We start from the raw sequence: 22,217 nt of genomic DNA, 5'->3' as shown, positions 1-22,217 counted from the left end.
TTATGAAGCATTTCTCCATTCCTTCATTGTAAATAAGAGCTATTAACAATAATTTACAAAGCGCTAGTTTTGAATGGAAACCTTTAATGCAGTAGAAGACCAAGCTGTGAATTAAATCTGCAAACCGGATAAAAAACATAAGACAACCATTCTCTAAATCATGTCAGAAAATAGTGGCATATATTATAATGAACCTGCATGACTGGTACAAGCTGCATGCATGCATATGTGGCGACTATCCATGAACATTTTTTTTATATTAAAAAAACATACTGCACATTTCAAAAAAACATAAACGCATTCCTGTCTGTATGGAAATATCAGACAAAACAAGAAGATAGGGACTGAAGCCAGACTGGAAATAGTAAAAAGAAAAAGGTCTGATAACCAGACATATGTTAGCTACCATGTCAGTATCTTCAGTTACATCTTAGAAGCTGAAAAGCTGCAAACCTATGAATCCATATTATTCTTGACCTTAAACCTCAGAGAGGCAGAAGTGCAGACAAAAAAGAAGAACAAAAAAAGCATACCAAATGAATTAAAATATTCAGGCATAAGAAATTTGAATAGGCTTACAGTAAGATTTTCAGTAGCATATTTTACATAACCACAAAGTAATTCAATGCACTGGCACACATATAAGTAAAAAGCAAGGCTTAAAAAAAACTTTTTTTTAGTAGAAAGAAAAATCTGGCGCAATTTAAATTTGCTTCTCTCCTCCTTAAACTAATCTTAAAAGCACATCAATATCACTATTAGTATTGTTACTGTGCTACTGTATATATTCATAATAGTATTTTGACATTACGATATTAAAAAGTAAATCATTACAAACATACCTCAGAGAGTGTAAACAAATCCTGACATCATGCAAACTGGAGACATTTTGATCCGCCACATGACGACAGTCATTCAGCACGTTACAGCTGAACACATCCTGAGGTGGAAGATCAGTTTGGTCCACTACAGATCTTGAAACTTATACATTCAACTGAGTCACAACTAGATCAAAGAATTAAAGAAGACATCCAAGTAGTCCGAACGCTGTTTGTGGGTTAGACACCTGATGAACGCGTCCACTGGGAAAATGTCTGACTTCCTTGAGACATAAAAAGCTTCTGTCCTCTTGGGATAGGAGGTGTTTGATCCTCAGTACATGAAAAAGGTCACTGAGAAAGAGAAAAACCTGATGGCTGATTTGCAGCATTTGACCACTTTTCCCTGTTTAGCATCAGGATACAAAATGCGCTCTCATGTCTTTTGTGATTGGCAGTAAATTGTTTGATTTTCGCATAAATACCTTCTTGCTTCTTCCTACAATCTGGATCCAGCGGGGTCTCACAATATCACATGTTAGGGCAGTTTTTCAGTAGAAAAAGTGCATAAGGTCAACAACAAGCGATAAAAAAACACATTTACTCTCTATGTTAATGATAAAAGATAATGAAAAATATCCAAGTAAAACACAATCATATTTGATGTTGGGGTTTTGTAGTAATTTTTAATTTTTCTAAACACCTGGAGTCCCTAGAACAATAGCCGTATCAAAGTTGTCTTTGGAGTTTAAAACTGAGTTTGAAACATGTCAGAAAAGCAGTAAAAAGTCTTTAAAATGCCCTTATTTTGATTTCAGTCCAATTTTTTAAATCCTTCTATTGGTATTCCTCTCTAAGTCCTTCAGTACTCAATGAGGTCATGTGTGGGTGTGCCCAGTCGCAATCTGAAAATAAGCATCTGTTCATTGAAAAAAACCTTAAACATTCATAATATCCACATGAAGAAAGGCATCAAAGAGATTGGTCCAGTGGGAAGTTTTGTCTCTTGGAGTTTAAAATACTCCCTGGATAGAAGATTTAAAAAGGAAAATAAGTTGTGGGAGGGGGGTGCAGGTTTAAAGAGAGGACGAGCTCTGGCTGTAATGTCTCAGCAGCAGCTGGTCATATTCAGCCTCAGAGGCAGGGGACAGGGAAGGGGGAGAGCTGCCATTGGAGCTCAGAGATGAGTCTCTAAATGGAGAGGGAGGCGTCAGAGCCATGAGCTCCTCCATATCCTTGGCCCGTCTGCTACTCACGCAAGTCCCGGCCAGGTGCTCATAAATCTTACCCGCTGGTCGATTCTCGCAGAAACTGGAGACAGCTGTTACCTCCGCATATGTGGTGACGGTGGAGGGTGTCTGTCTGTTCCTGGGCGCGAGGTACTGAGGTGGACACGCCGTGGTGTCTGCAGTAGCAGCAGGCAGAGCAGTGGTGGAGGGTGGGCTGACGGTGGCTCCCCCTGGCAGCATCATGGTATTTAGCTCACTGATGTTGGCAGTGAAACGGTTAACCACACTACTGATCTGGTCCATGATTGTGGTACCCTGAGTTTGGCCGCCAATCATCCCTATGCCAATGTCACCCACTCCTATGATGCTAATGTCTCCATCATTCAATGCACCAACACCTTGGCTGTTGTCCCCGCCCCTTCTTCTCACCCCAGCGGGGTGCTCGGGTAAATAGGTGGGTAAAACTTCTGCATCCTCGGCATCCTCTCCTCCCTGATGACACACCGCCTTCGCTGCATGCTGACTGATGGTGGGCAAAGGTGACTGAGAGGGTGTGCAGGTGAAAGACTGAGAAAGCTGTGGCTCTTCGTACTGCTCCTTGACACCGTTGTCTGCTGGTGTATCCCCATCTTTAGAGAATGGCTTGATGATGGCTGTCTGATTTGCCTCGACTGGATCCTTTTTCTTCACGTGAAATGACATCCTCTTCCACAGGTTTGGTCTGTATCCACGCTCATTCTGTGTCCATGTAACTGATTTCCCATTGGAACTGAAAATCACATGAATGGCAGTAAGTAATCTCATACTTATGGTGTAATACTGCAAGTTGTCAGTAAATATGTAAGTATTTGGTGTAAATATCTGTAATTTATTTCAACATCACACCAGGGTTTTTTTTAAACTATTATAATCCATGATGAGGGTCATATTCCAATTCCTCTCACGAGTATTTCTACTCTCCTATGTTCTATCTTTTGCCTGCTGTGTAATATTAAGTCTCTTTGCATGTTCTTTTATCCTTCCTCGAAAGAGAAATCCTTAAAGGCAGTGGGGATCCTTTGGGAGTGCGTAACCCAAATGAGGTTACATACTCCCAGCTCTGGGAGCAGTTTTTCTTGGCTTCATATTCAGCCTGTTGCAACAACTTCTGCTCTACATGTATAAAGCTTAAAGAAGAGATGTGGATGGCTGTGCTCTTAGCTGTACTATATCTAAGCAGATCTTCCATATCGTTTGATGGACTCATGAACAGAAACAACTAAAGAAGGTGACTGTATTTTCTTCTCCAATCAGCAGTTAGTTAAACCTCATATCCACTGTATCACCCCAGCTGTCTGTAGCTGTCCCATTTTAGCTTCAGCTCAATCATATTTTTATCTTGTTGTACACTATGGGGCGATCGTGGCTCAAGAGTTGGCAGTTCGTCTTGTAATCGGAAGGTTGCCGGTTCGAGCCCCGGCTTGGACAGTCTCGGTCGTTGTGTCCTTGGGCAAGACACTTCACCCGTTGCCTACTGGTGGTGGGCCTGGTGGCGCCAATGGCAGCCTCGCCTCTGTCAGTGCGCCCCAAGGCAGCTGTGGCTACAATGTAGCTTACCAGTGTGTGAACGGGTGGATGACTGAATGTAGTGTAAAGTGCTTTGGGGTTCATAGGGACTAAGTAAAGTGCTATACAAATACAGGCCATTTACTATGGCATTGCAAATGTGGCGTGCAACTCCTATCAAACGTTATGTTTTTTTATCGAAAATATCATCGGAAACTGTGCCAATATGGTCTCATATTGCTTGTTATTATAAATTAGCAAGCACTAAATATAACTTTCATTTTAAAAACATAAATTGATTCAAAGATTTTATCTCACAATGCGTCATTATACAGTTGCTAATGGAAAAAATAAGCCACTACTTAAGGAGTTCACTCTAGTTTAAATGCTATGGAGAGTAGGAAACACTTTAAAAATTCAAAACAGAGGTAGTCCTACAGTACATGACCTCATTTCATCTCATAGCCATACCACCCTGAGCATGCTCAGTCAGTACTTGGATGGGATATCACCTGAAAATACCAGATGCTGTAGACTTGGGGCATGTGGCTCAGGTGGTAGAGTGGGTTGTCTACAAGTTAGAAGGTTAAGCCAAGTTTATCATATTACAGTCATCAGAGTGTGTGTGTGAATGTTAGATACAGCCCTTGAACATAGACAAAATGTTAAACCTATTGATTGATAGGCTCACAGCTATGTTAATAAAATCTTTGTTTGTTTATTTTTATCTCTATATATATACGTTAATGCCAGCTTGTACCTTATGTTGTCCTGCGTAGAGCCACGACGTCGAAACAAGTTGGCCATGCTGCTAGAAGATTTGCCAGATTTGGCAGCTTTCTTAGCATCGCCCACATGCATGCGCACAACTGTGGATGTGGTGAAAGCGCTGCGGACATTTTTCTCGGGCTTGGCGAGCATGATGTAGACCTGATAATGGAAATGAGCAAGAAGGAAGTGTAAAAAAATGTGTGAAAAGGGATAGTGCCAAACCAAACAGAAAATCTTTAGATTTTTAGGTTTTTTTTTTCTTTCTTACCTTGGGGACAAACATGCAGCAGAGAGCCACTGTGGCACTGAGGCTGACACTAAAGCACATGGTTATGATCTTGTAGTTGGAGCCAAAGTAAATTGGAACAAAGGCCAACCAGATGATACAGGTGGTGTACATGGTGAAGGCAATGTACTTGGCCTCATTAAAATTAGCTGGTACATTACGAGTCTGTGTGGGAAAAGGGAGTATGTACATTTTAAAGCAGGGCGTGGTAAAGTAAAACGAACAGTACACAGGAAAGAAAAGTGAGTAACAAAAACATATAAAAGTAACCGAAAATCTTAGTAAGCCTTGCATTATTGACTAATGCTATGTTGAAGTACCTTGAAGGCGTAGAAGGTGCAGCTGAGGATAAGCAGGCCATTGTAGCCCAGCGGTGCTACCACCCCCAGAGTGGTCAGATTGCAGATCAAGTGCACCTCACGGATACTGGGGTAATCATAGATCACCTAAAGAAAGGAAGAAGCTTCTCTAGTTGTATAAATAAATGTATATGACCATTCCCCACATTACAAAGGAAACCCGCACATACCTGTGGTGGCTCTATGATGAGAAGTGCCACAATAATCCCCAGCTGCAAGAGTATGAGTAGGAAGGCGATGACCAATTGTGCGCAGGCGGACATAAAACGCGGTTTCTTGGTACAGATCTTCTTTTTGCTGCCTGCCAGGATCCGTGCTATGCGGTTGGTCTGGATCAAAAATAGATCAAATGGTTATGCAGGCTTCAATGACATCGACTGTGGAGAATACATCTTGCACTGATTCATGACAATAATCCCCTTCCCAGTTCTTCAGCAGCAACCTCAGCCCACACTCAGACCCTCAACTTCTACCATGCTTCTCTTACAATTGGCTATCATTCAGTCTCTGGAGGTGGCTCTCCCAACATTACTCTAGAGTTGCCATTCTATTTATGCTTGAAAACATAAAACTACAACAGTAGATAAGCAGTTTGATAAAAAGTGGTTTATAAAGAGAAATTTAAATGAAATTAGAAAGCCCTTGCTCTGTCAAAATTATAAAGTCCTTTAAAGTCAGTCATTTGGGACTCATAGAAAAAACATCTTCTTTGAGTAATTTCGTCTTCCATCCCCTGAAGCTCTCTACGCACTGCTCTTGAGCTAAGGCCACATGAAGCTTGGAGGTTTGTAGCGACTGACTCTGCAGAAAGTTAGGGGGGCTCACTGTGCCCCTCAGTGTCCACTAACTCCAATTTTACATGGCCTTACACGTCATAGCTGTGTTGTTGTCATTCTCAATTGCTACCACTTTCATATAATACCGCTTACAGTTAACTGTGGAATATTTAGTAGTGAGGAAATTTCGCAACTAGTCTTGTTGCACAGGTGGCATCTTGTCATGGTACAACGCTGGAATTCACTGAGAGCGACCCGTTCTTTCGCAGAAGCAGTCTGCATGCCTAGCTGCTTGATTTTATGCACTTGTGATGATGTAAGTGACTGGAACACCTGAATTCAAGGATTTGTACAGGGAAGTGTATACCTTTGGCAATATAGTGTTGTACGTTTTGCAGGCTTGTTTTGATAACTTCTTAACCGTGCAGCTCAATTCCAACATGTTGTTAAACACTGAAAGTGCCAGTGAGAAAAAATGTGACAGTAACTATTACTGTCACAGTAACTACACTCTTTAGTATACTGTATATTCCACAGGTACAGTTAGGGATGGGAATCGAAAACCGGTTCTTGTTGACAACCGGTTCCCACTGTTTCAATTAATTTGAATTGTTTGTCATTTTTGCAAACAATTCCCCACGTTGCAGAGCGTCATGTACCTGGCAGGAAACATGGTGCCTAAGCGGCACAAATGTTTGGTTATACTTTACGAGAACGGATGACAACAGGACAACTTGCAAGATATTTCATTTAAGGAAGGAAACACTACGAATATGCAAAAGCATTTGCTCACAAAACAGGCGATGACCTTAAATGAATGTCGTGTTTTTAATTCCGCTGCCTAGGACTAGTGAATCTCAACCCAGCAGCAGTGGTAACGTTTGCACGTCCTCTCCCGTTAGTGCGGCAGGTAAATAATCAACTAACAGTGCATATTATGTTAGCGCGATCTGCCTTATTACAAAACCTGCCATTACTGTGCATTGCATTTAGGTGACCATGATGAGAGAGACAGACAGAGTCAGGCTCAGATGCTGCCAGTTCTCGCTGCAGTCTACCGGTAGCGTCTCCTTTTAGGCCAGGATAGACGAATGTCACCGAGCAGTGACTAAGTTTGTGGTCAAAAGCTTGCATCTATTTGCCACAGCAGATGGCCCCGATTTTGTGAATGTGAATGTGTTTAATTGTAGGCAGGGACATTACTGGATATTCTTGTGTAATTGCTACAGAATAATTTATGTTATACTTTGTTATTGCTACAGACAAATACTTATTTTATTATTTTACATTCACAATTTTTTTTTTCTGGGGACTCCGTGACACCCCATCGAAGAGCCATAGGCTGTGGATCTCTTAACATCTCACAGTTGGGTTACTCCTAAATTTCTTGTTCAAAGAGAAGATATAAAACAAAGTTCTAAGCTAATCGACCTGTGTCTTCTCCTTTTTTAAAAACAAGAATTGATAGGAGAATCGATAAAGAATCGAATTGTTAAACAGAATCGAAAATGGAATTGGAATCGTGAAAATCTTATCAATTCCCATCCCTAGGTATAGTAGTGATAGAGGGATGGTGATATAGGGAAAATGTGATCAGAAGTACACATATAAATTTGATTTTGAAATTTCTGATCTTAAAATTAAATACTGTAGAATACCTATTTTAGTGCTTAAAAGAATAAGCTGATTTCAAATGCAGCTGATACACAATGAGCACCTGTTTTAACCCACTTAGTTTCATAGGAAGTGAAAGAAGACGCTAACGTGCATATACTTTATGTGCTTGTTCCCCTACCTTCTGATAACTAAACAGAAAAAGTACCTTGGTGACGAGAGCAGAGTAGCTCATGGCAGGGGACAGTCCGATTCCCAGCCGCTGGAGGTAGCAATAGACAATGTGCGGCTTTGCGATAAGACTGAAAGTACACAGGTAGCCCAGACATATTCCTGCCAGAATAATGTAGCAGAGCTCCCGACTGGATGACTTGACCACAGGAGTGTCCCAAAACCTACAGATAAATGAAACATCTAGATTCACATTGCTGATAAAAGATACGCAGAGCACCGCAGTGACTGTTTTACTTTGTCTAATTAAATGTTAGTCATACAAAAGCATGAGACATTCAATACCGCAAAGGATGTATTGCATATATCACTAACAACCAGTTGCAAACAGGGACATCAGACTTTAAAAACATCTACAGAGTCGCAGTAAAACACCAACAGTAGGTCAAAATAAACTGATGTTAGCCCTTGCTAGTCCTGAATATGTATGTAAACATCCTGTGCATTCATAGTTAAATGTATAGATACTGGCTCCAATTACTTGATGAAAACAGATGTAACAAAAAGTGTAGCCATGAGGCCCAGGCAGGCAAAGACTACAGCAGCAATGGGCTCTGGATCCCCCCAGCGGACATACTGCACTGGAATTGGCTCACAACCTGAGGGGTGCAGAGAGATCATGATTAGTGAGAGAAAAAACATGAAAAGTTTCATTCAAAAATGTGATGCATTTGTAAACGAAATATTAAAACTAGTGTATTTATGTATTTTCATGAAACAGGCAACAGACTGTAGCTTACTCCAGCAACAGATTTTCACTCATGTTGCAACACTGTGGGCATCAACAATGTAACTGTTGTGTGTAAAATTTAGGAAAAAATATTTTTTTCAAACTAGAGAGGAAATAAAATATGATAGGACAGTTTACAAAGAAATCTGGATCTAGGTCTCTTTATATGTGAATACTATCTCTGTGCAGTAGTGTGTCTTTGTACAGAATGCTAGGGCTGTTAATGGATGTGGTCCACCGTCACTGCGGTGGACCCAGATTTCGTGGCTCCTCTGACCGCTGCGGAAACCGTGTAAGTGTAAGTGAAAGTGCCACAGATGAAGTAGTGCATACCAGTGAGGTCATCTGTGGGCCAGGAGCCAAGCTCACAGGCTCGGCAAGTGTACTCATCAAACACGAACTCGTTCTCTTTGCAGGGAGTGCAGGTCCAACAGCAGCTCACCTCTCCTTTACGGATCACCTGGAGACACAGACACACCAGTATGAAAGACTGGAAAGGTCTCAATGCTCCAATGACAATTTCCTGTAGGTAATCTTACCCTCTGACTGCTCCACATGCTAAGAAAATGAGAATTTGTTCACCAGGGGAGCAAATGAAGAAGAAAAAAACGTCCAGAAGGTAATTGAGTCTCATTATTAACAAAAAACTTTCCTCACCATAGCAACACGTATATGAAGAAGTGTAGCTGGAAAAGGAAAAGTGGAAGTGCGGAGGGTTAGTGGTTAGGGGTCTGGAGTTTTAATCAGAATTACTAAAATTTTTGTGCGGAGTTTCCCATTTCCTTTGGTTCTGCCGCATCCTCTAATAGTGCGAAGGTAGGTTGCCTTTGTGGGTGAACATGATTGGGAATCTGTCTGTGTAGGTTCCCAGTCATCCAGGTCATGACAGTCTAAGGAAAGAAAACGACTGGACTTTCTCAAATTTCTTGAAGACGTTTCACCTCTCATCCAGAAGAGCTTCTTCAGTTCTGAAACCAAATGGTGGAAAGTCCCAGGTATTTAAACCCTTGTGGCACCACTTTTAATCATGTGCCCCACCACATGAGCCAAGATGTGGAAAAAAAAGCATGGGTCACTACCACAAGATCCGAGCGGGGGTTGAGGCCTCTGGGTAGGAATCTCAAGACTGCACTGTAGGTGGTGACAGTTTCTCTATCCGTTAATGGTCGTTCACAGTGGACATACATGGCCTCATTTACTCCTTTTACTCCCGGTCCAAAATATGAACACTGGCATCCTCAAAAGAGTGACCTTTACCCTTTAGATGTACAGCTGAGTCTTGTCCACTCTAGGTGACTGTTTGTTTTTTCCAATATGGAGGTTATTAACAATCATTAACACAAGCATAAACTTAAGAGCAAATCTGAAATGCTTGTGAGAGGTGATCATATTCTCGTTCTATTTCTTTCACTACATGTATTTTTCAGCCACTACAGGAAAACTTACAAGCCTATAAAATGCCATATGTTGTCATAGCTCTACAACGATTTCCCCACAACAGTTGAGATAAATAAAGGTGGTATGGTATTCCAACAGGCTGCTTCTGTAGCGGTGCACTGCTCCACATAAACAACAGGGTGTCAGAAGTAAAGAGGGATTCATATTAGAACTTAGGGGAAAATACTGGAGAGGGACACTTCAGTGTTCTTCGTGATTTGAATTATCTGGAGGAAGCTTAAAAAGGTCCAGATGGGAGATGATAAAAGCTTGAACAAAGAGCTTTGCTGAATCCCTGGCAGAATACTCGAGGATCTGACTGGACCAGTTTTAGAAATTGTGAACCCGTGGGATCAATTTAAGGCTGCTGTGTGGGTCGTGTTTTTTCGAAAGGTTTCTTCATTATAACTGTCCCGAGTTGTCTGGTCTGTGGTTAAATGTGGTCATATGGCATCATGAATTATGAGCGGCATCAAAAAGAGAAAATGTTCATAATCCACCCTTTAGTTTGATGCACACATTAAAATCAAGTCATTTGCATTGTCTTTTGGTTTGATATATGATCTTGTCACGATTGTGTGTACAACTATTGCTACAAACTGTAAAAAAAAAAAAAAAAAAAGCAAATACATTATAGATTAAAATTTTGAGTATTAAACCTTAGAGGTGTAACTCTGGCCCTTGAGTGCGCTGAACGGGTTCATACCTTAATCTGTGCCTTCTGGCAGGGCTCAGAGCAGACTGACTGGATGATTTCACTGTTGTTGCTCCAGATTTCTTCATCATTCATCTTTAGGCCACCCTGATCCCAGCTTCCCACATGGATGTAAGCGTATTCATCTTCACCTGTCTGCTTGAAGTTCATGATTTCATACCTGAGGCAAGCATGCAATATAAACACACATTAAACAGCAATTTATGCTTTTCCTGCCCCCTTTTTTCTGCCTTTGCCATCTCAGGCCTTACCTGCCGGGTGAGTCTCCATTCTGGTCAAAGAGGATGGCCTCCCCAGATACACCAGTAAAGTTGGTTTTCATCAGGAAATCTAGCAGCTTGCGACCATCAATGGGACGCATGCTCTCACACAAACCCTGTGGAAGAGAAAGTGATGTCACTGCTGTCACAACTGATGTGAAAGCACTTAAATGTTTTCTATCAGTCCTCATACCTTATATCCTGGACAAAGTGCTTGTTGCATGGCATGTAGGCCATAAGCCATCGAATAAATGGCATTTATGACAAAGCCCATCTTGGTGTCTTGAGCATATTGATGCCGCAGAGACTCTCTCCCTGTGGACAGAAAGGAGATAGACAATAGAAAACCCTTGTAATGATAGTATTTTACTGATTCGTTAAAAGTGTCTAAGTAGGTGTTTTACTAACAAGTGCAAGTGCGGTTGTAAGCAGTGCTCTCCTGTGGATGTCCCTTCAACCTGCACTGGAAGCGGTGCTGCCAGAACTCGGGGAACCAGGGGTTCCTCAGGTTAGCGTCAGGCTTCAGGTTCAGGTAGTAATCATCAAACCAGGTCACATACGCCGACTTTAACTTTATAGTGATTCCCCCGGCTGCTTCCTTCTGGTAGCCATTAGTCACATCATACCTGTCAGCCCAGCCATCGCTGGACAGGAGGAAGGGAAAATTAGAAAAAAGTGCAACAGCTAGTTTAGGTAAGTACTGTTACTATTAGGATGTTATTCTTCTTATTTTTTAAATTATTTGCTTCATTATTTATTTTTATTATTTATTCTTTTTATTTCATTTTTTGGCTTATAAATGTGAGTATAAAGTATATAAAAACATAGCTAGTGGGACAGCTAGTTCCCAGAAAGCATTCAAAGGGTGTAGTGCACACAGCAAGATTTGCTAAAAACTTGTTATTGCCTGTTATCTGTTAAGCACAGCTGGAAAACTTGACACTTTACACCAGAGAAACAAATTGAAAAGGGCTACACTGCAAACTGTAAAAGAGACATCTCTTTAAAGCACCATTCAGGACTATCAGATAAGAATTATGCCTTAAACACATTAGTACAGCGAACCTGGAAATCGAGTGTGAATGTCAGCGATATAGAACCCTGGTGCTTTTCTGCCAAGTAATGCTTTTCAACCCCTACCTACCTATAAATATATATGGATTTTTATATGGATTTTTCAAAAGCTGCCCAAGGGCAAGAGGCATCTTATTTCACAGGTAACAAATATTTTCCAATTTTCAGCAAAACTGACAAATACAATCATCACACCAGGAATCAAGAAACTTCTGAAATTGCTTTTTAGATTTCTGAGACTGTCACAGCTGAAGGAAATTATCTGCGAAGCCCAAAAACAAGAAACGTGATCATATTTTACTTCTGTTATTAATATATTTTCCTAAACTTGTTCTATAGATTCACACTCCTTCCGAGTTTGCCTCAAAAATAAATCTGGGTCAGTGTTGCAATAAGCATTCATATGTTTTCCTATGAGCGCTTGCATCTATGCTTTTAACATGATCAGATCGTGTTGCCATGGCAACTATGCAGTGTTGAACTGCTTCCCCCTCCTCACTGCTTGCAGATATCTTGTAGTGGATTTAGAAAGTAACATAACACTGAATTCACGATGGATTATTATTATTATTTTTTTTTTTGCTGAAAAGCTGTTGTGTTGATAATAATTTATTGGCACACAATTGCTCAGACTGGAAGAGACCAGAGGTGTCTTCATAAATGAATGACTGAAATGAGAATAACATTTACAATGATGACTCAGATAAGCCAACACAAGACTTACAAAGTTCTAAAAAATAAAGCATTTGTTTTAAGCATTTTCTATTGTTTTTGTTTTTTTTATTTCCCTATTTTATTCTTTAATTAATTTCTCAGATTTTAACAACTTGCATCTCTGCACCAATCTGTTACTATTCCTTTAAATCTAACTGTCAAGGTTCATAGTATATTGGAACTCAAAATTATGACAGAAAATATTTATTTTTGTTTGGCGAAGGACCTTAAAGGTCCTTTTTCTTAAAAAAAAAAATCCACCGCCGAATAAACTCCAAACAAACATCAGCAGACTGCAGTGTCTGCACATCTGATGTGGTGTTTTTTGAAAAACACAGAGGTCTTGGAGTCAATAAGCTATATCTATCAGTGAACTGCTTGAAAAGATTTCTACTCCCATCTATTATTATCTCTCCCTCTGGATACTTGTCTACAGTCAGAAAAAAGGCAAAAAAAAAGAAGGGTGATTACACATCCACGCATGTGCATACATGTAAAAATGCACACTTCACTGACACAAACAATTGCACTCTTCTAACTGAAAAAAAGAAGTCATTTTTGAAAACTTCGCTAACCGAGCTGGAGTTACACAACAGTAGTGTGGGTGGATTTTTATTTTTTTTTTATGAGAGTGAGGTAGGAGATCATTTCATAACTCATCCTTAGAGAAGCAAGTACAGAAATGGTACACTGGCATGAAAAAGGCAGAAATGGATATGAAAAGCATGGAGGGCTTTGACTCTGGATAGTTTGAATCACACTTGAACGAGAGCTCTAAAACCCACACATCGACCTTGGAGGGCAATATGCTGTATGCAGCATGTTGCTACACCACCTACAGCCTGAAGACTCACATAAACGTGCAAGGATGTGCATCCACAGACACACATACACACACACAGATACGTGTGAACACACATCGTTTTCTTATTTCACTTTAAAATACATGTATGAGCAGATTTTTATGAGGAAATACTTTAGAACTCCTCACTTCTATAAAACAAACTTGAGGCCACAAACGTTCCCATATCTAAAATCTGAAAATTTAACAAAACACACATACAAAAAAAAAAAAAAAAAAAAAAAAAATCCAAACCAGCTGTCTGACCAAAAGAAAAAAAAAACACTCGTCCCACAAACAACCAGTCCAATGCATCACACCAATTTGCAGGTGAGAAGCCAGTCAGGGGTTGGGTTGCTATGCTAACACTAAAAACTCCAAGTGATTAGTCGGAGCGCTTTGTAAAGGAACTGATGGAGCGTGTGTGTCATGAGTGGGCAAAGAGGAATATGCAGACAAAACAAAATAAATGAAAAATAACCTTTTATTTGGTTCAAAGACTAAAAATGGCCCAAACTGGAAAATCCAAACTCAGGCATAAGCATGTGGCACACGAGGGACCAAACACAGAATCACAAACAGAGAGAAAGACTTGACAAAAAGATCCAAGAAACTAGAAGGGAGGGCAAAAGTAAACCAAACACAAAGAATCAAATATTAATAACACAAACTCTAAATCCTCAAAGCATAAATAGTCACAACACGATTACTAATCAAACCACAAAACTTTAAACTGAAGCTAAACCAGAGGGTATATAAAGTAACATTTCAAATGGCAAAAACTACAGGCCAGAATCAGCTCTGTAAAATGTAAAAGCTAATCTATCTAAATGAAGAGCAAGACACAGGTCAACCTCAAACAGTGGCCATTAACTTATTAAATTATTTTGAAATTCATCCAACAGTACACCCATCCAACATAGTTGACATTCCCACTTCTAGACCACTAATGTGACTAAAAATAGGGAGTGTACTTATATAACCTTTTGCCTTTATATACAAATGTGATACATTTTCATTTATCCATAGATATCTATCTACATGGCTTAGTTTGGCTGCTGATCAGATGCAGCTGTATAAAACAGGCTTAAGTACCTCAATTTAAAAGCATCCAGTCTAGGCATGTACTGCAAGGTGACAGATCTTTCAAGCTAATGAAAATGATCGTTTGTGGAGGCAGCTAACAAGAAATGCAAGAAAAATGTTGAGTGATGTTAAATACACATCACTGAAGGACAGAACTCATAAAACGCGTGCTCATTAATGCTTGCATGAATGCATCAAAAACAACTGGAGACAAATCTGACACCTCCGCAGTACGTTTCGAATCTAGTCACCCTCATAATGAGGGACATCTTAACAAATTAAGCACAAGTTTTAATAATGAGCACATTTCAACAGCACAGCTACCTGAAAGCTCTGTATGGATAACATAGATGGTAGAACACAGTGTTTTGCAATATGTAGTTCAAGGTTATTTTATGTTTCCTGCTGTCAGATTTGAGCGACAGCCTACATATGTGGCCCCTAATGAGGAAAGGCATTTATAGACCACCAGGGACAAGAGCGAGCCAGAGAGCTAAACCTTAAAATAAAACATGTTATTCTCGGAGAGAGTGAAACCTCCTGCTAAATCAACCACCTCTTTCTGCTTGTTTTCTCCCCTTGTGTATCTAATTGAATGCTTTCCTCCCTGCTCGGTTTTCACAATCTTTGACAGTTTCTTCATTTAACGTATCGTTAGAATGATCTATGCATTAAACATAGGCCACATCAAGAGCAGATTTGATGTGGTATGGTGCGAGATCTCTTATAATGATGACTATGTTTTAACATACTGGACATCAGGAAAACAATGCTTTATCTAATGATTAGACTACTCAGATTTTCTTATAAAAGGGAAACAGAGTAACTGGAATACGTTGGTCTGGCACTATTTACTGTTGTGACAGCTATAATAATAATAATAATAATAATAATAATAATAATAATAATGTATGGCTCTGTTACCTTTTTCTCTATATGGAGCTGCAGTAGCAGTAGTAATTGAAATTTAATAAATGTTAATATATTCACAACTGAACTAAAAATGTGCAAAAAAGATGTAAAAAAAATACCTTTGATTCCATGATGTTGATGGATGCAATGAAAACACTGATGATAGCAAGGATAATGATGATGTTGGTGATGATGACAGGAAGACAACAAATCAACAATCTTCTCTTGATGGTGGATATCAGAAGAAAATCTGTATTGGCAAGTAGCACATGATACTAAGAGGATTTAACAGCTTCTGATAACAGCAAAAACTCCAACAGTTAAGAAATGCAGTCTAAAGAATCCTACATACCAGAAGTCGCCACTCACCTTCCGACGAGGACGAACTCTCCCACTAGGCGTTGTCGTCTCATGGCCATCAGTATCCCTCGGACTGTCATGCCCTCACAGAAGCAAGCCACAACCCTGGCTTTGGGTAGATGGCCTCTGAGTTTCTGCAAAAGCTTGTCAAAGCTTTGCTCCCCTGCATTGCTGTATATCTTGTCAGAGTGGGCAATGCAGATCCCTTCTTTTGCTGCCATGTCTTTAAATGCCTCCATACCGCTCTCACCATAATTACCTGTGGAGGTAACCACATAAATGCAATGGTGTTCATAAAAACATAAAAGCTGGGGGTCTGTTAAATAGTTGTTGCTAACTTCTTCTTCTTTTGACTGCTTCTTATCCCAAGCATCCTCCTCTGACACAACAACTCTTTGAACATCCTCCTGCAATACATGCGCAAGTCTTCATCGTCACATTACCCCAGTTCTTGAAAATTGCTACCAGTACACTTCTTCTCCATTCCTGAGGCATTCTACAGGATTGTGTTTAAAGATCTGGCCAAAAAGTCCACTGTCATCTCTCTTAGACATCTCCACACCTCCAAAATGGTGCCAGCATTTTTTCCATTCCTCATCCTCTTCATAACTGCAGTCACTTTTTTCTTACTAATCTTCTGCGCTTCCTGCTTCACTGACTATCTTCCATCTGTCCTCCTCCCTGTGACATTTTATTCATCAGCTTTAAAAGTACTCCCACCATCTTCTCAGCAAACTCTCTTCACATGTTAGTACATTTCCATCTCTGTCCTTAATCATCCGAACCTGCTGCACATCCTTTCCAGCTTGTGTATCATTCTCATCTAAATTTCAAATTTATCTCTGACTTTTCCAACAATTTTGTTCACATTACTGTACAACAATTGCTTCAGCATCTTCATTGTGATGTTTCTAACACATTTACTGCTTAGCCCAATTGTTTTTAGTGTGCTGACACAGATACAGATGAATGTATGAACACTTGCGTAATGCCAGCGCAGCACTTGGGAATCTGGTACATTTCCCCCCCAATTACAGGAATTGTCAGGGGTTAAACTTTTCTGTTTTTGCTAGAAATCAGGTCACCTACTTTCTCATGCTTCGCGAGGATGCTCTCCCTCTGACACTATTTGAAATATTTTTTTCTATCACTACACATGAGTAACGTTGCTTGCGTTCTTGAGTGGCAGCAGCAACAGTTTTAAATTGATTTTCTGTGCTTTAGAAATGATTAAATTCTCTGCCATTCATACTAGTGATGCTGTATTTTATATACACTAAAATTGCTTTATACTCTTTAATGTTTCTCTGTGTTTGTTCTAACTTTCCAAGAAACTGGTTAACCTTCCATGGGTCTGAGAGTCTAACTTTTAAAAGACTAATAATCAAAGCTCACTCCATTTCACAGATATTTAAAAGTAAAGACAACCAAGGATGAATATTATTTATATATATATAACTTTCCAGAGTGGCGAATGCCTTCTTTAGCTGATGTAACTGGTTCACAAAATTGTGGAAAACTGTTCAGGTAATATATATATATACATACATAGGAAAAAATCGAAGTGTACACATGTAATTACACATGTAATTACATTCATGAAATAAGAAATAGAAAGTCAGCTGGATAACCCCCATTGTGGACTACATGTTAAAAAATGCTAGAAGAATAGATGTAGTGTAAACATCAGACTACTTTGGAGAAGAAAATTCAGCATGCAAAACACACTTACTTTAAATCCTCCCCTACAGTAGATTGGTAATTATACAAAAAAAAAAAAAAGAAGAAGAAGAAAAAAGGAACAATCCTGCCTAAATCTGGCACTTAAGAGCGATTTATTTCAGAATTGTATGTCCTGGAGCCACTGAGACATTATAAAAGAGGCAGTAAATATATGGAAACCCTTTTGAATAAAGATAAGAGTGATGCATTCGGAGTATATTTTCTTGTGATTAGTTAATGTTTGTTACACTGACGTTTGCTTTTTGGGGAGTGTTGTGCATCGCAGCCTGGTGTGTCATTGTCGCCAGAGGACAACAATAAATATGAACGTTTATTACTTTATTGCTGGAACATTAAGTAAAGTTATATACCTGCTGTAAGAATGTTAGGCAGAAACTTAAGCATTAATGAAATCAGGGGACAACGCAGCCTGATACACAAACAGTTCAAAGCTTGTGACAGTGATCAATTTATATTTTTTTAATGATCAGTTGTACATTAACAGACAATGAATTTGCCTAAAAAATGCACATTGATACGTTTGTAGGCGTGGATGTAAAGACAAAAGCACATTTCAGAATTATTGCATCACAAGGCTTTTTGAATTTTTCGATATATACAGCTAAGCTCCTTTTGTTGTGTGTTGTGCTTTTTTTTTTACACCCCCTCACAGGTAAACTTAAAAATGCTTGAATCAGATGAATGAATGGGGAGTCACGTGCTTCCTGATGACTAAAACGCTTTAAAATAGATTCTTCAGATGCAACTGGAAAAGAGCTGTACCTGTATGTATATATGTGGTCTTTGGCAGGAACAGAATAAAGCAGAATAACAGAAAAAACTCTAACACTCTGACATACACAGTCTTACCTTCAGTGTGTATTGCAGACACGTAGCTCCAGTTGTATCTCTTGACAATGTCCACCATTGCTCTGGCCTGTTGCATATCTGATGGTACTACTCTCATGAAATATTTATACAGGCTCTGTTGGAAGGAATTTACATGATCACCAGTCTGGCAGTTTAGCTGGCTTATCTGCATGCAACAGCTCGTCTACTAGTTTGCATATTCATCCCTTATAATCTTTACACCATACCCATCGCTGTGCGCTAGCTTAAAAGCAGATTCTCAAAATTGAGATCACGTTTTATCAAACATGATGTAAACCAAGCTGAAGTTTTTAGATTGGTTTGTGTTTTTGTATTTTACATGAAATTCCTTTTTATCAAAACAAAAACAAAAAAACTCAAAGCACTAACTGTTTTTTGTTTTGTTTTTCTTCCCTGCCACACTTGCCACGCATGTCCTCACACTTTGATGAGGACATGCTTACTGCTTTGTTATTCAGTGTGGATTTAAAGTTTGCAGCTCTGTTGTTAGCGAGTTTGTTGACTAGCCTTACCTTGTCACTGAGATCCATGCTGGTGGCTGAGTAAGCTATCTGTGGGATGTTGAAGAGCTGGAGGAGATTTTGCACCTGGATGGCCACAGAGCTGGAACCTGGTCCAATAAGTCCCACAATAGGCTTCTTCCCCTGAAGAAGCATGCTCCCTCCTTCTGCCGTGCATCTGCCCTGGCTCTCCTCCTCGTCGCTGGACACTAGTGTGTCCCGAATAAACTCAATACTCTGTTCCAGTGCCACGGCAGAGTGCCAGCACGAATCCCTGGTGTAGAAAGACTGAGTTAGCAATCACACTGTTTTGGCAGGAATTATGGGAACATGAGGTGAGGATTGTACAGTCTGTGCTTCAGTGATTTTGAGGAAACCACTACACAAAGACAATTTCAAAATTCCTCAGAAGTCTGGAATTCAATGTTTAGGAAGTCTGCGCTAATCAGAGCAGATCAGTGTCTTTTAAGGTCTTTATAGTACAAAATTCCCACTTTGTTTTCCATGAGCTGTGTCAGGAAACACAAGCAGGTCATCACAAGCAGGCTTGCTGATGACTTCAAAATGTTGCTTTTAAATACTGCATTTACTTCAAAAGAAACTACAGTCTACCCTTACCTGTCATGCTGCTTTTGTGGCTCAATTCCTCCAGCTACGGTTCACTTGCTTGCACTCAGCCATCTTCAGAGTCTATTTGAAAGTTTGCTTGGTTCTCCTCTGATGCCTATAAACATCTCCCCCATGTACTTTGATACTGTCTATTCATTTAAAGCAACCAAAGTTTAGAAGCCTTCTTAAAATATCTTTCTGTGTTTAATATAATATTATAATTGATCTCATAATGAACCAGTCTGTAAGCCAAACCATCAGTTGAATAAAAATTCTTCATTGTGTAAATATTGTGTAAGGCTGACAACAATGTCCTGCTAAAACAAAAGGACAACACAGTGAGCTCTGTCAGTGCTGACCTGATCTCGCAGCCCAGGCTGATGTTGGGAAGGATGGTGGGGTCTGCATTAATTCGGTCCAGAGTGTGCATCATGGCTTCCACTCTCTGGATCCCGTACTGCTCACGGACCGCACCACACTTTCGCTCATGGACCTGATCAGCACAGATGGATCATTTACATTTGTGACACTAACCCCCTTAACGCCTAGTGTATGTGATTTCCCCCTTTTTTATCAATAAATTGCAAACAAAAAAATAACAAATGCACGATGGAGCAAATATGATACAAATTAAAACTCATATATGCAAATATTAATATTTTATTTGTTTTAATTGTCAGAAGGTTCAATAACCACTCCTGTTTTGCAAAATTTAAATTTTCTGGCGTTTATTTTATGACTCAGACTTTAAAGGGTTACACTGAGATGTGTGCAAGCATATGCACATAAACACATCAAAATGTACCTTATCTGCAGGTGGTTGGTGGTGGACAGAGAACAGAGCTCCTATGATGATATCACCAGGGATATGTGCCAATACCCTTCTCTCGTTGTTCTGGGCATTGACCCCAACCTGGTCTTTCAAGCCCAGCCAGCTCACATCAGTTCCCAGCAGCACAGCCACCGCTAACAGCCGCACATTCAACTTCAGGATGTGTCCCATCCCCGTGGTCCTCGTTACACCTCCCGCCATCTTCTGACCACTTATAGCTGAGGTTCAGCTGAGGATTTTGCGTTTGGCTTTGTGCTTGTAGAGCCAAGGGCAAGGGTTGGATTCCTGAGCAAAAAGCATTATAGAATTATTTTAAAACATAAAAGTTCAGACAGCATTTTTAGGTACGATGAAAATGAAAAATGTTTTCACTTTTTCTATGACATCCAGTTGCTGTCTGTGGTGCTGAAACGCCAATGCATCGTGTAACTTGGGTAAAACTGACATAGAGCCAGGTGTTTCAGTGGAGTACTACAACCTACTTAAAACTCGGAAATCTCCTCTGCTTTAATAATTCATCAACAGCCACAGAGTGCTTCGCATAAGCAAACTAAAAGATAGCTTCAGCCTACCTTATTTCTGCCCGTGCAGATGATATTCCTTCCGAGATCGTTTCCATCACCAAGGAGCAATTTTTAACAAATAAAAAGCGCGGCGCACTGCCTGGTTACAGCACACTGCAAATAGCAGCAGATAATGCCCGTTATTGGAACATGCTTGACTTACTGACGCACACGACAGCCCCCCCTCCTACTCCTTTACCTCCTCCTCCTCCACCAAAACAGTGGAAAGCATGGAGCAACAACAGAAGGTATAACGATGGAATTCTTCTACAGGGGAGCTACTTAGACGCACTATTAAAAGACAAAAACAAACGTGTGGAAGGGGGGGGGAGGGGTGAATGAAGGGAAAACAGAGGTGGGAGATCATTCGCGTGCCTTCCTGTTTTAATTGTTACCACCTTTTGATGAAATCTGCATAACTAGACGGCCCCCGCTCATTTGAATTTTTAACAGTTCATTTCCTCTGATTATATAAAAAGAAGTTTTAATAATTGTGTTTTGAGCCCATTCACAAATCACCATCTCAAAAATACTTTACTTATATTTGAAATTTAAATTCATCATTCCAAAATCAGACATGGCTGGAGTTTGGACTGCATGGAAAATGACAGTATCCACAAGAGAAGAGGAGATGAACTGATTGTTTCTTGGAATTCAACTGCAGCTTTTTCCCTCTCTTGCTTTAGGGCAGAATTTTAAATCACAGGTCTTATTTCTACAAAACTGACACCTCTCTCTGTTTCACTGCATTTCTTTTAATGACATTCTGTTTTCGGAATAATAAAAAGGGAAGAAAGAAAGAAAAAATAAACCTGTGGCGTTACCATGCAAACCAGCCTGCAATCTCAATGTTGGAAGTAGAATCCAAGACATCCCACAACTTGTGTGTTGATCATTTTCACCTCAACAAAAAGGGCGTTTAATATGCTGTTTTTGATCATCTTCATCATCTGCATCTGAAAATAGGGGGAAACGTATAAGAACGGTGGGATTCCCTAACTTGCTTAGGGAATATAAATGTGAAAAAATAGTCACAGATTTGTTTGATTTAGTTACTTGAACGCAACACCAAGCTTTAAGAGACCACACTTTAGCTATTCACCTTAAAAAACACACACACACACACACACACACACACACACAAGCCACGACGTCAGAAGCCAAAGGAATAGATTTTGATGAGAAGATATTTTGCAAAATTCCATCTGAGCTATCAAAATCCAGAAATCAACGCTCTCATATGTGTACACAGGCAAATATAGAAGCTAACCTGTTCGCTGGTGTCCGATTTTGGTGTTTTCATGTACATAAAGACAATTACATCATAAACTGGTAACCTAAA

General features: G+C 39.8%; 1 protein-coding gene across 1 annotated transcript; it reads right to left on the bottom strand.

The window, feature by feature from the left end:
* Positions 1 to 138: 138 nt before the first annotated feature.
* Positions 139 to 20,513, bottom strand: grm5a (glutamate receptor, metabotropic 5a). The gene is made up of 17 exons (XM_085419615.1): positions 20,286 to 20,513; positions 19,840 to 19,973; positions 18,884 to 19,145; positions 18,351 to 18,465; positions 15,768 to 16,017; positions 11,180 to 11,415; positions 10,965 to 11,086; positions 10,763 to 10,887; positions 10,503 to 10,671; positions 8,693 to 8,819; positions 8,111 to 8,228; positions 7,607 to 7,793; positions 5,179 to 5,337; positions 4,970 to 5,095; positions 4,632 to 4,814; positions 4,353 to 4,522; positions 139 to 2,816 (listed from the first exon to the last, which is right to left on the bottom strand). The coding sequence occupies exons 1-17, from the start codon at positions 20,511 to 20,513 to the stop codon at positions 1,895 to 1,897; spliced, it is 3,633 nt and encodes a 1,210-aa protein (XP_085275741.1). The 3' UTR covers positions 139 to 1,894.
* Between the last annotated feature and the right edge of the window lie 1,704 nt (positions 20,514 to 22,217).

The sequence above is a fragment of the Rhamphochromis longiceps genome, linkage group LG10 (assembly GCF_057381845.1).
Source record: "Rhamphochromis longiceps isolate RC_006_pf linkage group LG10, R_longiceps_female_GT1.1, whole genome shotgun sequence".
In the NCBI taxonomy this organism is placed as follows: domain Eukaryota; kingdom Metazoa; phylum Chordata; class Actinopteri; order Cichliformes; family Cichlidae; genus Rhamphochromis; species Rhamphochromis longiceps.
Note: the sequence above shows the minus strand (reverse complement) of the source record. Positions and strands in the feature narration are given on the sequence as shown.

What these genes read in the sequence shown, in the direction of transcription:
- grm5a (XM_085419615.1), bottom strand. Translation starts at nt 20,513, where the DNA reads ATGGCGGGAGGTGTAACGAGGACCACGGGGATGGGACACATCCTGAAG. An exon ending in TTACAACCGCACTTGCACTT is followed by an intron (nt 11,087 to 11,179) that starts GTTAGTAAAACA and finishes TTCTGTCCACAG; the next exon opens with GGAGAGAGTCTCTGCGGCAT. An exon ending in ACTCTGCTCTCGTCACCAAG is followed by an intron (nt 5,338 to 7,606) that starts GTACTTTTTCTG and finishes TTTTTGATCCAG; the next exon opens with ACCAACCGCATAGCACGGAT.